This window comes from Puntigrus tetrazona, chromosome 8, assembly GCF_018831695.1.
Source record: "Puntigrus tetrazona isolate hp1 chromosome 8, ASM1883169v1, whole genome shotgun sequence".
Classification (NCBI taxonomy): domain Eukaryota; kingdom Metazoa; phylum Chordata; class Actinopteri; order Cypriniformes; family Cyprinidae; genus Puntigrus; species Puntigrus tetrazona.
Genome location: NC_056706.1, coordinates 17,875,377 through 17,892,011, shown reverse-complemented (window position 1 = coordinate 17,892,011; position 16,635 = coordinate 17,875,377). Strand labels below are relative to the sequence as shown.

Genomic DNA, 16,635 nt, shown 5'->3' with positions numbered 1-16,635 from the left:
TGCTTCCATGGCAGAGCAAGTACCAAAGCTTCAGCCAATACATCCATGGAAAATTCTGCTGCTACAACATCTGAAACAATCCCATATTTACCATGATATTACCTTTGAGCGTATCTGTGCAGGTGGAGCTGGAGAAGGTGGGGAGTTTTTCAAGCACACTGCTACAGCAAGCACTAGACAAGTATCTGAATGTTAAGCATTGAGCTCAATTGCTGCTTATTATTAGTAAATAATGTAAAGTAAATTTAAATGTAAAGTAATATTAAGTAAATAACGATGTGACTATATTAAATTGTGGTAAATGCTGTGGCACATTTTAATGCAATAAGACACTTTGGATAAATTAAATATTATTACATTTAATTAATTTTTTTTATTCAAATATATTTGAAAATGTAATTCATCCCTGTGATGGCAAAGCTGATTTTGATTTCAGGAACATTTATTCCAGTCTCCTTTGTCTACTACATTTAATTTCTGGATTCTTTGATGAACAGAACGTTTAAGAGGATAGCTTTCATTTAAAATAGAAATCTTTTGTAACGTTATGAAAGTCACACATATATATTGTCACCAAAATTATTGTATAGTAGCATATATGTTCGGTATATAACGTCAGCACTGTATTTATATTATAGTATACAACCCTAATTACCACAATGGTGACAGAGCCCAGCTATTTACCCTCTTATCCCATGATGCACCACGTAAAGATTAATTTATGACATAAAATCCTGACATTTTTTTACACTGTAATTAACATTTAAACGCTTAGTTAGCAGTGCTATCGGTTTGCACGGCAGTGTGAAAAAGTAAGTCCTGCGATTGATCGATCTTTACCGCGAAGCAGTCATCAGAGGGAAGAGATGCCTTTTCGCCCACATTATCTGTCTTTCTATTTCACATAAACACACACCCACGTCAACACCTCCACAGACGTGCCTCCACAGAGAGCAAAGGAGAGATTTATGTCCATCCTTTGCAACCACACAAACATGCGGACTATATGACTGCTCGCATACATCGGGCGCAGAAGAGCTTCATTACCAAAAACCCTAATGCTTAACATAGAACATTATACCACACAAGAACCAATCGGTCCTCTTAAATTTCCTCATTAATGCCGTTTCATATCTCCTGTTACTTACATCTCTGATCTCTCCTTCAAAGTGCTTTCATACCGCTTCAAAGTCAAAAATCAGCCGAGAAACATGATTCCCAGATCGAGCACTTGAACTATGCATCCACTTATATTTAAAGAAACAACAGGAACAGCGTGTTCTTTCCTATAAGAAATGTGTGCATGTTTGTCCTTGCGTGATTATTTATTTTCAATCGTTCGAGGGAGTATTCGTGTAATTGGTCTCTATTAACGGTCCAGCGATTATTTGCTTATGCATATGTGTTCAATGAACCTATCAGTAACTGCTAAATGCGCATTACTACCAAAGGCCATGTTAACAAGACCACATTGTCTCAGGATTTCAAAGACGTTAACGTGTATCAATTCGAATGAATAGTTTTCTTTGAAATGCAATATTCTGACATATCAGCTGCGTGTATGTGGCTATTTCTGCTACAGAGCCGAAAATGACAGATAACTGCTCGTCTACCCACATCTCCCAGCATAGCCACGGATTAAGTGTCGGGATGCTTCACGGTATCTGTAGACTAAAAGCAAATCTGTGTTCGACGCTGCTTCTGTAATTTGCATATAATATGCATGACCATTTCAGGTTTGTGAATGATCAGGCTTCTGTTCCTTTGGTGTTTCAGCCCCAAATGTTCAACAAAACGCATTTAAATTAACATACATTTTTATGACTTCAAAACTAATTAAAATGCATAAAAATAAAAAGAATTATATATATATATATATATATATATATATATATATATATATATATATATATATATATATAAACAAAATTCATTTTGATGGATACTTGTATGCATATTAGTATATATATATATATATATATATATATATATATATATATATATATAAACAAAATTCATTTTGATGGATACTTGTATGCATATTAGTAAGGTTTTTATGTGTTTTAGTTATTTTTTTCTTGCAATTTTATACCTTATTTTCTTTTACTTCTCCGATTTAAACTCTAAAACAACTGTGATATATAAACTTGCAATTGCAAATTCTGGAATCAAAAAAAAATATCTAAAATTTGAATCATATAATTGGAATTCCAAGATTTATTTATTTTTCTGATTTTATATCTCACATAATATTTCCAAACGATGGCCATCCTAATTCTACAACTAAAATAAGTATTAAATGAAAATGTTAAAATAAGAGTATACACACATAACTATAATAATTCGTGTGGGCCTGATTTCCTGACAGGTATTGACAGAGTAATCCAGCTATGGTCCACTGGTAAGTGGTAGTGGATACGCTTGCGTTAATAAAATGGCTGGCTGTTAAATCACAGGGAAACACAGTAAAAGTGATGTACTAATGTTCGGTTCAGCCTAATTGAACACTGTCTTGTCAATTAAGCAGAAAGTCTCTTCTGTTTCTAATAGAAGGTTCTTAAAATGTCTGCAATTACTTTCCTGGCAAAGGCTCAAGGCATTAATAGAATATTGTGGAGGGAAAGAGCAGGCTTTAATTTCAAAGCAGCATTAAATGCATCGTGTATAACCTTAAAATTAAAGAGAAAATGAGTGCAAGGTATGCTTAAGCAAACATCAAATATAAACATTACATTCAATTTAACAGGTATTCAAATGTAGTGTCTGTTTTCTGGGGTGTTGTAGTTGTTAAGGTCCAGAGCAGTTAACTAAAAGGTTGCTGGTTCAGCAAAGAGTGAGCCATGATCCAACACCACCGGACCCCTCGAGCACAATTGCACATTACTACTAAAGCCCCTGAGCGAAGCACTTGAAGAAACAGTTCATCCAAAAAGACCTTCCACACCCATATGATTTTCTTTCTTCCTTCAAACCTAAAAGAGCATTTCTTTTTTTTTTTGCAGAATATAGTGGACAATCTTTTTAAGTGAATAAGAACTGGGGATATCTCTAAAGTGTCTTTACTCCAAATCCTCTAAAGTCAATACAGCTGTTTTATGTGAAGAACAGAGGTTGATTTTTTATAATATTTTATTGTGCTTTTGTGTCCTTTTGAAGTTTGAAAGAAAGAGACCTGGAGCTTTCAAGTTGCAAAAAAAAAAAAGAGCACAAACTTTATAAGCCATCTAACAAAGTCATATGAAATCTTTTCTTTTTATGAGATTTTTGGTGAATGATGACTGGTAACGCTTATAAAATATATCTATAAAGACATCGATCAAATATGGCATAAGTTGCATGGACTACACTGTAACGTGTTTTTCAGCATAAATAAAACAGATTATTTCAGGTGTTCTGCTTTCCAATGTCATGTTTTTATTTAATGTGTTTCTAACCATTTCTATGTAACTGTTCGTAATGTTTGTATGTAATGCACTAGCAGTTACTGTCAAATATATATTATTTTCAATGTACATTTTTAATACTGTAAATGTCAACTTTTATGATGATTCTTTCTTTCTTAAAAGCGTCAATCCCCGTTCATTGTAAATGAACGTAAAGGAACGACCAGCGCATTATTAAAATTGTCTCTTTTTGTGGTTTACAGAAGAAAAACTAAAAGGTCATTCGGATTTGGAATGACATTTAAAATAAATACATAAAGAAAAGAGAATCATTTTTGGATGAACTATCCCTATAACCCCAGATCCAAGGGAATGTTCTCTGTAATAAGTTTGTGGTCGCTGTTCCATGGCGACTTTGTGGGAAAGCCATGATTATAAATAAAGATTCAAGATTTACCGATTTATGGAAACTGAAACTTATGGTACGGTCTTCTTAAGATGAACCGCTATGGTAAGTGGTTTTAGATGAAAAAGAAGCGTCTGGCAAATGGATAAATGTCAATTTAATTCACCGTGAAACGCATCGACTCTCTCACCTGCAGTGCACGTCGAGGCGGCAAGTGCCGCGCAGCTGAAGACAGTTGGGTTTGGTCTTGTCCTGATAGGAGCAGGAGGGCACAATGGTCTGTCTCCTCCTCTCAGCACAGGCCTGGTCCTTACAGGAGCAGAAGAGCAGCCCGTAGCTGTATTGTGTGTCAACGCGCTCGAAGAACTGACGCAAGGCCTTGTGGCAGCGCTTTCTATTGCAGCTGTCCTGCGACTGAGGCTGCGAGGACTGCTGACCCTGGGTCTGCGCGCGGGTGCAGGTGGCGATGTAGTTGGAGCGCTGACGCTTGCAGTTTTCATTCAGGTTGCAGGCTTTGGTGGCATCCAGACAGGGGTTGCATGGGCGGCTGGGATCTGAGCAGTGTGGCTGGCCTTTACTTGTGCCAGAGTGTATGCCTACGAGAGGGAAAGCAGGAATAGATAAGTGAATGATATAAAGAGAGCGAGAGGGGAATTGAGAGTGGGTGTGCATAGGAAAAAAAGAGACCATGAGCCGCACTGTCCCACATACTGTACACTCCTTGACAGATGAATAGGACAACTCCAGCACAACAATGAACTCTTTAGATCTGTTTCCAAGTCAGTGTGCCGTTTGGGACACTTTCAGAATACACACACACACACACACACATACACAGATGTTGGTACACGTACAACTATGATGAGTTTCCATAAGCGTACTGTTTTTCAATACTGAGAAAATTATATTTCTATCCACCAGAAACATTTATACATTTTTAATAATAAAAAGTGTTTGTTTAGCGGTTTGAATTATGGGACAGCTGGATGTCCTCATAATGTAGGGCAGCTAGGCTGAAACCTGAATACACACTACATTGTATTCACTGGCCCCTTATAAAGTAGGTCACTCACACACACGCAAGTTGGTTTATGTGGTTTACGGGGACTCTCCATAGGTATAATGCTTTTTATACTGTACAAGCCATATTTCGTCACCTTGCACCTAAACCTACTTTGTGAATTTCTAGATTTTCCAATAGCAATTCTGTATGATTTATAACCCGTTTGAATTCTGGGGACACCAAAAGTATCCTCATAAATCACCTATGTTTTAATACCTATGTCATACCCATGTTATTATATAAATTTGTGTCCTCATAAACCACATAAACATGCACAACTGAACACACAAATAATTTTTTATCATTGCTTTTTAAAGAAGTCTTTTATGCTCAACAATGCTGCATTTATTTCTAAAACTGTATTATTATAATATTATATTATTTTAAAATATATATTTACAATTTCATTTAACAGTTTTTATTATCAATGACAATTTTTGTTTTTTACATTTATTCAAGTTAAAAGGATAGAATTTATTTGAAATATGACATTTTTTAAACATTATAATTGCATTTACATCCTTTTATTTTTTAATTTTTTATGAATCTTTGTCAAAATAAATGATTTTATTTTAATCTTATTCCATTTTCTGTGCATGTATATCAGTTTCCACAAAAATAACAAGCAGCAAAAATGCTTTTTAATATTAAAATAAATGAATCAAATTAATTTTATAAAGTATATTAAAATAGCAAACAGTTTTTTTTTTCTAAACATAATAATATTTAGCAGTATTACGGTTTTTATGGTGTTATTTAAAAATCTTTCTAATATGCTGATTTGTCAAAAAAAATACATAATTGCACTCAAAATCCCTCTGGCTCAAAGTTGTGCAAATTCATCCTGAGTTTGCATGGGCACAGCACTTTTGCTGTGGATAATCCCATGTAATCCCGACCTTTCTAAAAACGAGGTCCTGACAAAAAAGAATGGCTATGAATCATTAGCTGTACCCTTGCTAAAAGTGAAAGATGTTTCAATGTATTATCTAAAACCCTACTGAAACCTTAGCATTACCGATCCCTCGAGTGGTGTCTGTATATATGTACTGTAATAGTGTACAGTGCAAATGACTGATAAACACATTCAAGATAAAGAAAAAGTAGGAAATGGGAAACAAGGGCATGTATCCAGCTGTGCATCGTCTGTAAGTGTTGCGTTGAAGGCAGCTGAATGAAGCATTCGGGGGATTGGGGAACTATCAGCTGGAGACTGTGGGGAAGTTCTGGACCTCTAAAAGTGTATGAAGGTCGGCATTGATATGTTGCCCTAATGGCGTCTCCAGCCTTGACGGCTGCTCTGGTGATTGGAGAGAGAGAGGGAGCGAGAGAAACTAATAAAACCCAGTGGGTGTTGGTATAACTTTGAGAACAGATGGTTTATCAGACCCCTTGTGGAGACTAAAAGATGAATTTCATTCCGAACGGGTTTTTGTTACTTATGAATAAAGTGCTAATGATCTAAATGTCGAAACTGTTTACTCTAAATGAGTGGAAATATAATATTTATGTAAATAAAAAGGGAGTAGGCATATAAATTACCTTGTGTTATGGCAGCTAAGGACTCAGAAAAACATTAGGGATTTTTATGAAGTCCTTTGAAGATATTTTGAGACTGATTGATATTAATAACTATCTTGATGTTTGTAGGGGTTATCTTGGTTTCAGAGAAGACATCATTGCTCAGAGGTCGTGTATTTACAAAGTAATGATTAATAACGCATGTTCAGATCCTTATCATTAATAAGACATGGAAATTTACATTTACATCAAACACATCCTTCCTCATTAAAGACAGGCCTCATCTGTGTTACAGATTTATATACTTTATGCAGATCTGGACTGATTTCACCTTCGGGATCCCTGCTCGATGCAAATAAAAGGATCTGTCAGATATTTTATAGTGAAATAACACAGATTGCCTCCGAGCGCAAGTATCGCTACAGTTAAATACAGGAGGGACTCCTCCAAGCAATCAATACAGTTCAGAGCAAGTGAAGCCTCTCTTCCTGGTAAACCTCACTCCCTGAGCTTTTTTGCGCTTAAAAAGTTTCTCTCCCAGAGGACCAAAAACTACAACAGTACATCTACTGATTGTCACTCAATTTGAAAGAAATTTGAAAATACAACTGCCAACAAATACTTCACTAGTAACAGCAATATGTGTATATGTGCATCTATTATGTCCCTATTTACAAGATGTAATAAGTCTCAGGTGACCCCAAAATGTGTCTGTCAACTTTCAACTCAAAACATAATTATTATTACATAATTTTGAGTGGAGGCAGGAACATACTGTCTCTTTAAATGCAAATTAGCTGCTTTTCCCCCGCCCTCTTTTCCAGGATAGGACTGTGCCTTTACAGCTTGTACCTCAGACGGTCTCCTAAAAATCTGTTTAGTGTAGATTATCAGGTCTATCGCACTGAAATTGTGTTTTTAAGCCATATTAGTTTAAACATATGCAGTTTTCTGAGCGCAAACATCCGATGCATGTTCACAGAAAGCAGTTACCACATGGCACATGAGAGCTAAACGCACTTAGTGGTCTCTTTCGTCACTTATTGCAATTAAACTGTCAAATACACACGATTTTATGTAAATGATAAATGTACAATAGGACAGTGCATGTCAACAGATGTGGGCGGGGCTTGTAAAATGTGACGTTACATGTTACGAATTTTGTGATTGGCTTGTTCTGAGGCTTTACGTCACATTTACGTTCAAATGTAAAAGTAAATTTTGCTTAATAGAGTTCTTTTTTTTTTTTTTTTTTTTTCCAGAAAACACCACAATAAAAATATCAACTAAAAACATTATTTTGCAATGCAATCTGTGGCTATTTACAGGGCATAACGTTGTAAAAGTATCCTCTAACTGGTGCAATCTTTCGTCTCCATAATAATATTAACCCTTTAAAAGTTCTTGCTCTCAGTCAACAAAAGCCATTTGCAACGATCTGAATGCATGGCGAGCAAAGGTTACCCGGATCTAAAAATACTGTGTGGTTTTAGAGTGTTTCTAAATTTGATTCTTTGAGGTCTCTTGTCCTGCACGAGCCTGTGTGTGTGTGTGTTGTAAGAGAGCAATTTTAGGTGTGTCTCACAGTGGAGGAAGAAGCCGTAAATGAGGTATGAAATTGGTTGGTGAGAATGTACATAAAAAAAAAAACGTCCAGCGTCTGGAGGTCAGAGGATGCTGCAGCACAGCCTGCTCTCTGCATGCACAAACATTTGCTTGGTTAAAGAAGGAATAGGAACCAGCAGAAGCAAACAGGACCAAACACAGGGATGTGTTCAGATAAACTGCAACATTTCATAGACAGGAATGCGCAGTGGCCCAAAGTTCAAAACAAAAGTGGTGCGAGTGGGAATTCAACGAAAAGGTTTCTTAAATTCAAATCAAATAACACCCTGAATTTTATCTGAGAGAAACAGGGAACCATAAACCCGTTCTGGATATCTGCAGAGGACCATTTGAGTCACAAAATATTCCACAGTCAGATAAACAAACAGTGAAAAGGAATAAACCGGATTTGTTGTGTTTTTCTTTCTTTTCTTCCTCTCAGCAAGAACTCTGGATGGGGCACAGCCTGTAAAACAAATTGTGACCAATACTAACCTGCAGTTCGTATATATCCAATACGGTTTGATTTTTTTTTTTTTTAAGGCATGTGGGTTTATTTAATGTGCTAAGCATATATATCTGCTAAGATTTACTTTAAAAGAACTTTAAATAAAAAAAATAAGTCAAGTAACCCATCAAATCAAACATGACATCTCAAAGCAGAAAGACTAAAATAGTATTTTAGTCAGTAAAACAAACTCCATTAATCTTTTAAAGTTTTTATAGTGTATCCTTATCACTCACAGGCATATAATGTGCGGATAATATGCTGTTTTGTGTAATGGACGGCTGAAGGGACAGCAGGTTCAGTCTGGGTTATTCACAGCTCTTGGCACTGCCTGTGCTGATTGCAATTAGGAGAAGTGCCACAGTTTAGATGTAATCTCCTCCGAGGTGCGTGAGCTCGTTAGAAAGTCTTTAGCTTCTACTGTTGCTGCAAGGAGAATGGGAAGCCTTTCTTTACTTCTCATTACTCATTATCTCCTTCTATTATAACACTTATTGGGAGAGAGAGAGAGAGATAGAAAGAGAGTAAAGAAGCGATAGAAAGAGAGATCCAAACCAGCGAGTCCCTGAGGTTCGCTTATAATATTAGTAAAACAATTCTGCAACAAAAAAACTCATAATATGCTTTTTTACCACAATTTCCTACTATCTTTTTGACCTGAGGAATTTAGAATTAGCACTTTATAATAAGGTCCAGTTATTTAACATTAGTCAGGGCATTTAAAGGAACAGTTCAGATTAAAAGATGTAGAAGAGTTAGTTTATTCATCGGAACAGATTTGGATACATTTGGCATGCAATACATTTAGCATAACATCTTGATATTCTATGTGGGCTCTAATCGATGCTGACTGCTAACAAACCGCTGATATCACAATAAATATCACAGTAATTCACATGCAATGTGAATAACCACAAGATGTGTGTTGTGTCAGAGCGGGGTTCATGCCAGACCTGCACACTTAAGTTCACGACTGACTATATTCAAATAATGTAATTAAAACCTCACTGTGTTCTTTACAATAGTACATTGTTCTCTATAGTATTCTCTATAGCCGTTCTATTTTTGCTAGCATATCTCCAACAACTGACTTTTTTTTTTTGAGCAAGGTTCCGGAGTTCGACAGATAATTAGCCTACGCCATCATTAGGGATGCCAATTAACTTCAGAAATGTGAAATATGGTCCAACTGTGATTTTTATTTTTTTTAATTTTTTAAGAAAGTAAGGGACTGAATAAGTGAAGCTCAAAATATTTGTCTGCAAAAGTTCTCAGAAATCATCGCATTTGTTTTTCTTAAATATTTATGTACAATTATTCTAAAAAGAATTGTAATGCAAAAAAATGTCATAGTAAAATATACTATTATTTAACTGTGACTGCACAATTCAAGTAGTGTAATAATTTTAGAGGTGAAAATACTGTGAAATGACATGCATATAAATGGCAAGAAATTTAAAAGCATAACAACTGAAGGTCTATCAGTCGGTATAGCATTTCTTAGCATTCTTAGCTGTGGCTTAAATTTTGATTGAAATTAAAAACTGATTTTATCAAGTTATACATGCTCCTTGAGCAACATCTTGGTTGATTTTTTCAAATCAGGTTTGAAGAATCGGTTTATAGCTTTTGTGAAGTTCACGATCAGTGTTTGGTGCTTATACATAAAGTAAAAGTAAAGGTTTGATTTAGGATATGGTCAAGACTACATTTTTGGATTAAAATGTTGTTCCAGGGTTAACAAAAATGTTGACCTAGGAAGACATCAAACTCAGCAAAATCAAGACAACATCCACATTTCTACCCTAGTGGCCAGAAAAAAAAGAGACAGGCCCACTGAGAAATCTTCTGGTGCTTGTTGAATTTGCCTGTTTGTAATAAACAATTTGTCATTAAAAACTTCAAATCATTGCTTCATGCTGAATATGAGTTCAATGAAGAAGTTGATAAAAGATGAATGCTCTATCGTGTTGTAAATATCCACTAAACCAAACCTAAACCTACCAACCTACTATATATCAAAAAATGCAGTAGTAACATAAAAACGTATTCACTGATGCAGCGATGCTATTTTACCTTCCTTGTGTGGATTTGAGCTGTTTTGTTGAACCACAGTTTCACAGGATTTTAACCGGAGCTTTTTAACGCAATGCATATCACGTGTAACCGAGTACACCGACTCAATTAGAAAACTGTTCACAAATGTGATTTTGTTGAGGTACAAACGTAGGAGGTTGCGCATTCAAATGGATTTATCTGTTGCAGAAGTACAGAATGAGTTGTTTTTGCAGTGAGTTTCAGTTAAACGTCTTGTTTTTTGTGTTCATTGGCATGGAGGTTTTGACCGCTGGAAGTCCCAGTAATGATTCTTTCATCCCTAAACATCTAGGGAAACGTTATTTCTCATTACGCGACTCGTCTGATTCTGTGTGGACACTTCTGAAGTCCAAAACCTGTTTGCTTTCAAACTTCAGCCATCAGCATGGACCGCAAAGCCACCGTCTTGTTGTGGGTTTAATAATCATCGGCTATGACCCAGGCTTGTTTGTATAACGCTGACCATATCTCATTCCCTATTGACAGGGATGCCACATGGTAAACAAAGTCTCATTACATTTCTCCCTTGAAGGGGCACAAAAGGCAACAGTGAAGTATGAATTTCAAATGTGCTTTTACAGTTAATATAGCCAGCAGTAAAGGGAAAAGAAACAATATATGCGTAAGGTAATAGGAAGAAGAGAGAAGATAACAATGTCTTGAACTAAGGTTGCACTGGGTGTGTTATCCTTTGAAGGGAACGAAGGGGGCGAGAAAGAGGGAATTGGTCTGTGTGGCTGAAGGTTATGTTTTACGCTTGAACTTGTAAAAATCTTTACAGTTTTTCGCAAGTTTGTCAGAATGCTCGTGCTCTCATAAAACGTAATGTTCTTTTGCAATATGCATGCTGCAAGATTGAAAATTAGAAGTGAAATACAAATTTCTTCACTTTTTTTAGAAGGTCATCAAAATGTTGACTTTTAGTTAATAAATGTATTATTTAAATATACATTAAATATGGTAATCAAGAACTCCATGTAAAAGTCAATTTTGTAACAATCGAACCCCCTTAATATATAGTATACCGTTTATAAAATATTTTGAAAGAAGTATCCTTTGCTCACAAAGGCTACCTTTATTTGTTCAAAAATACAGCAAAAACTGTAATATTGTTTGTTTCTTTTTTTTACAGTATTACTGTTTGTTTAATATAAATGTATACATAGAGAAAAATGCACTAATTATTAATTATTAATTAATTGCACTAATATTAAAATGAATTAATATGATTTGTATGGCAATAAAATTGTTGCAATGCTTGTAATGAATTATTATTATATTTACAAAAAATTTCACTATTTCTCAAAACGTGATTTTAATCTGATCAGATATTTTCACTGACATCACTGATGGTTCCTAAATGAATACATACATGCATGCATGCATACCTACAGACATAGTTGTCTCCCTACTAGTAATTCAAAGAGAAAAAAAATAAAAATAAACTGAATTTAACATCGACATTTTGTAAGCTGGATAGCCAACATTTGAGTTACAGGAACCGAACATATAGTCTTTTCTAATTTGAGCCAGAAATCTCTAGAAAGCTTCAACTGCCAGGTGTGAGGAACTCAGTGCTATCATTGGCTCCGCATGCTGTCTCAGAGCATCACTGCGTGAAGCTATCGCTTCATCTCCCCCAAGGACTTAGCCTGGCAAATAAACCCAATCATTTCCAATGCTGAACTCAGAATAGAAAAATGCTTGGGGCGATAGGAAAAAAGTGAATACCAAATATTACAAGGTGTATTTAACATGTAAATTTCATAAAATATCCAATCAACAAACAGAAATATTTAAATTTTCTTTGTTTACGTTTTCCATTATGCACAAAGTAAAGTTTATTATCATAAAATCATCAATCTCGCTCATGCATTGCCCCGATTCCCTTTACACACTTATATGGGTGTGTATTTGTTTGCACGTGTGCACTGCATGTTCTGAATATAAGCAGAAAGCTCATAAAATCTCGCTTTTATTACTCGCACTATTATTACCTTCTTCTTCGGCCTGTCGTGACAGTAATGGTTGGGAGTGACTATAAGAGTGGACCTCCATTATAGCACCGAGCAGCGAATAAACACTACGCGGAAATGCTAAATGCAAGGAACGGTTATGAAAGAGACCACCATCGTTCAACCTGTCAGTCCAAATGTTTTATTGGCACAGAAGATTTGATCAAGAGCTAGTGTAAATCTAGGAGCCACTATCAGTATAATAAAACTGCACGACTGTGTTATTCTGTACCCGCAGAGATTATGGTCTCATGCCACCATAATCTCTTTTCAGCTATTTTGCAGCTTTCAGACACAGCCGCTGAATTTCGTTCAAACATTCAATTGAATGGGGTTGAATGGGTTGCAAACCGTCAAACTAAAATCCATGATGTTAGATTTGATTATACAGGCATTTTTCAAGTGGTCTCTTGGTATATTTTGTGCACTGACTGAAATATCTTTCAAATGTGTGTGGCAAAAAATGTGAAATGTCTGACTATGCTAATTTTGATCGAACGTGGAATTCTTACCACCATTTTTAAATATGATTTGGTATTTTTTATATATCCACAGTGGTTGTTATGCAAAGCCGGAATGTCTCTTTTTTAAAAAATGCCATATTTTCTTATCTTATCTTCATCGCTAGTAGTTTAGCTATTTTATTTTATTTTTCAGAAGCTCCAAAAGACTGTGCGCACCAAACTTTAGAAAAACAAAATTCCACAAAATGGAAAGATTCTTGTTTTAAACGCAGAAGCGTACCGAAAGAAGAAGAATAGGCGATTTCCCACAGACCACTGCTCCTGAAAGGGTTCATTTAATTTATATTCTACTTTTTTCTGTTCTTCTATTTATCTGCTTTTCTTTTTCTAGCGGCTGATTCAGTTTGAAAGTGTTTCTGCTTGCCAGGCTTGAGGGATTTGTCAAAAGAAATGAAAAAGAAAGTGAACAAGCTGGAGAGAAGATTCTCCTGTTAATAGACTCTTCATCGCCACCTGAAATGACCCATGAAGAGAGTCTTATGTCATGTCATAAAAAGCTGTGTCATATTTCACGCAGACAAATATTTTTCACCCCGGCCAGATATCTATCAAACTGAACAGAACGTGAACCACAACGTGAAGAGCAGCTCACAGAGCTCCTGAACTTTTTGGCCTTTGCCAAGGGAATGTATACATCGATCACAACAAATACGTATAATTCAAAGCATTATGGGACATTCAACTGAAAATTAGCCTCTTGATTTGATTCGTTTAGTAGTAATTCATCATAATAAATAAATAAATAAGTACTACTAATTATTACTTTACATCTCAATGTATCTTCCCAACAGTCACAATTATTAAATTCACAATTGTGAATGAGTTTTGTGACAATATGAATTGCATTCTTGTAATTTGACTTAATTTCTCAATGTATCTTAATATCTCTTTTTAATCCCGCTATAGAGATTTCTTATTAAAGTAACAGCGACTATAAAATCACAATGTGCATTTATTGCTAGCTTCAGACTGAAGCAGTTAACACTTTCAAATCCAGCGCCACTTGTGCCCATCTGTTCGCCCATGGGCATTCTGGTCTGTAAACAAGGCGCGTTCAGGTGCATCGTTGGCGAATTGCTATTTTGAGGCAAGCGAAAACATTTGCACTACAGACCAACTGGCTGGTCCACAACGCGCATACACTGCTTATTACACGCAGCAGCTCACAAACATGTCAGATATTACAAAAGAAAGAATTGCAATTATCAAACTAAAAGCACAAAATCTCTGACTTTACATATGAGAAAGTTAATTAAAGCATCACTTCACTTGCCCCCATGTCGGTCCTTGTTTTTGGAACACAATTTAAGATATTTTGGATAAAAAAAATGGGAGGTTTGTGAATGTTTCCATTGCGTCTAACACATTAAGTGCACAGGAAGCCGACCAAGTGCATAGTGCCCTTATGGAATAAAAGCCGTTATTTTAGTTTTCTTTCCGTATAAAAAGTATTCTTCTAGGTTCATAACATTACGACATCTTACATGTTTTCTGCTCCTTGTCGTTGGTAGTTGAAGGAACCCTTTAACATACTGTAACTGTGTCTTGTAATTGTGACTTAAAGGGTTACTTCACCCCAAAAGAAACATTTTGTCATGAATCACTTACCCCCATATCATTCTAAAACGGTAAACAATGTCTTTCATACTTTTCAGTGTAATTTTTGGCAGTGAATAGGACAGTCGCAAGCCTCTTGGTTTTTATCCAAAGCATCTTAAAATTGCATTTAGGGGATGAGCGAAGCTTTTACGGGTTTGGAACGACATTTCCCCATGTGTGTTTAAGTTTTTTTTTTCTTTGCCAATACTATCGACTTTCTAACCATAGCGAAACATCAAACACTCCCAGTGTTCTATGAATCCGAGGCTTTGTATCGCAGCAGCCGACCACACAGGGATGACAATTAATGTTGCCTGATCCTAAATATGGCACACAGGGCTGTTCCACTTCCAGATTGGGAGAGATTCCTGCCAGGGAGCGGATACGGGCTAAGAGGGTCCGCCAGATTTACCCTCAATATGTCAGTGCTAGTGCTGCGGTCCACTTGTTCCTCTCACCCTCTGTAGTAAATGAACAGACACAGCCAGTCTGGAATAATGACTTGGGCTGTCACATCAAATCAAAAGGTGCCATCTCAATCTGTGAGGGCTGTGAGCAAAACGCAATGAGACGTATCTCAGGCCTCCTTTTTCTCTGAAGGGATTTTAAAGGTTTCATTACAGAGAAACCAAAGCCTTTGGATCACTGTCCTGATTTGATATGAAAAAAATGGTTAATCCAAAAACGGTTTGGAAAAGCGTGACGGTGAGTAAATGATAATAGAATGTTCACTTTTGGGTGAACCATCCCTTTAAATCAGTCTCCGATTTATCCGAAACTCATTTTCTCCTTTTATGCTGTCATATTTAATCAGATGAAGATGTGATAACCATAACAATACATACAATTATGCAACAAAGACATTAAATGCTCCTTAATTCACCTCTTAGTGGAATTAAACGATCACCTAATGTTTACACCAGCAGCAAATGGAGGCTGTTTGTGTGTCCACATTTCCCAGCTGCAATGTTTTTATGTTGCATGAAAAAAGGAGGAAAATATGCGAACTCTAAACCTCAGCTGCTACTCACAGCAGGCCTTTCAAGACACAAAAATGGTATTATACAACAAATTGGCAAGAAGATTGATCTGACAACCCTGTTGAATCCGCTATTTTCTGTAGTGCGCATGAGATTTGCCATTCACTGGCTATTTTTTTTTTTTCAAATCTGAATAAAAATGAGTTATTCTGGTTTTTCCAGGCTTTGTGGGGCTGCGATAATGGATTGGAGGCAATATTTCTGTCCTCTACTGTCTGTAATGACTGCTGTCAGTGAATTAAACATTAAACTTAACTCATGCCAATGTGACAAATGCCGAGAGTGGTTTCTATTTTACTGGAATAATCACTTGCTCCTGTTTCTTTTTGCTAGAAAGGAAAAAAGACTAATTTGTCTTCATTCACCTTGTGCATAGTTTGGAATGAGCTAAAAGCAGAAATTAGACAATAGAAACTTATTTTAATGGTCTTCGAACATAATACAGCAATTCATGTAGTGCTTGGATTTTATGCGTTTCATATAAGAGAGGGAATTGAAAAAGAAGCCAATAAACAGTGCATTGCAAGAATGCATATGTAATATAAAAATACATTTTAATGAAAATGCTGATGTTTACCTGAGATGATCGAAGCCAGGCGAAATGCATCTGGATGTCGGTGAGGCATCATGGGTTCGTAAGGAGATGGCTCATAAAAGTCCTCACCTTAAAAAAAACAACAGCAAAAATATTAAAATCAAGTTTAGAATTATACATGCTCACTGAATGACCTTTAACCCCTTTTTGCTTATATATTGCTTATAGTTCATTCATCACTGAAAATGGATGGTCAAAGAGAGTGCACTGTATTAAGGGTTGCATATACATTAATATGTTCAGACTTTCATACTGAATCTCCAAATTAATGTATTTAAT

General features: G+C 35.9%; 1 protein-coding gene across 3 annotated transcripts in view; it reads right to left on the bottom strand.

The window, feature by feature from the left end:
* Positions 1–16,635, bottom strand: part of gfra2a (GDNF family receptor alpha 2a) — a 59,363-nt gene that overhangs the window by 23,319 nt on the left and 19,409 nt on the right. For all 3 annotated transcript variants that reach the window (XM_043247277.1, XM_043247278.1, XM_043247279.1), the window contains exons 3-4: positions 16,339–16,425; positions 3,980–4,385 (exon numbers count right to left, since the gene is read on the bottom strand). In XM_043247277.1, coding sequence (XP_043103212.1) covers positions 3,980–4,385; positions 16,339–16,425 — 493 coding nt within the window. The remainder of the gene's footprint in view (positions 1–3,979; positions 4,386–16,338; positions 16,426–16,635) is intronic.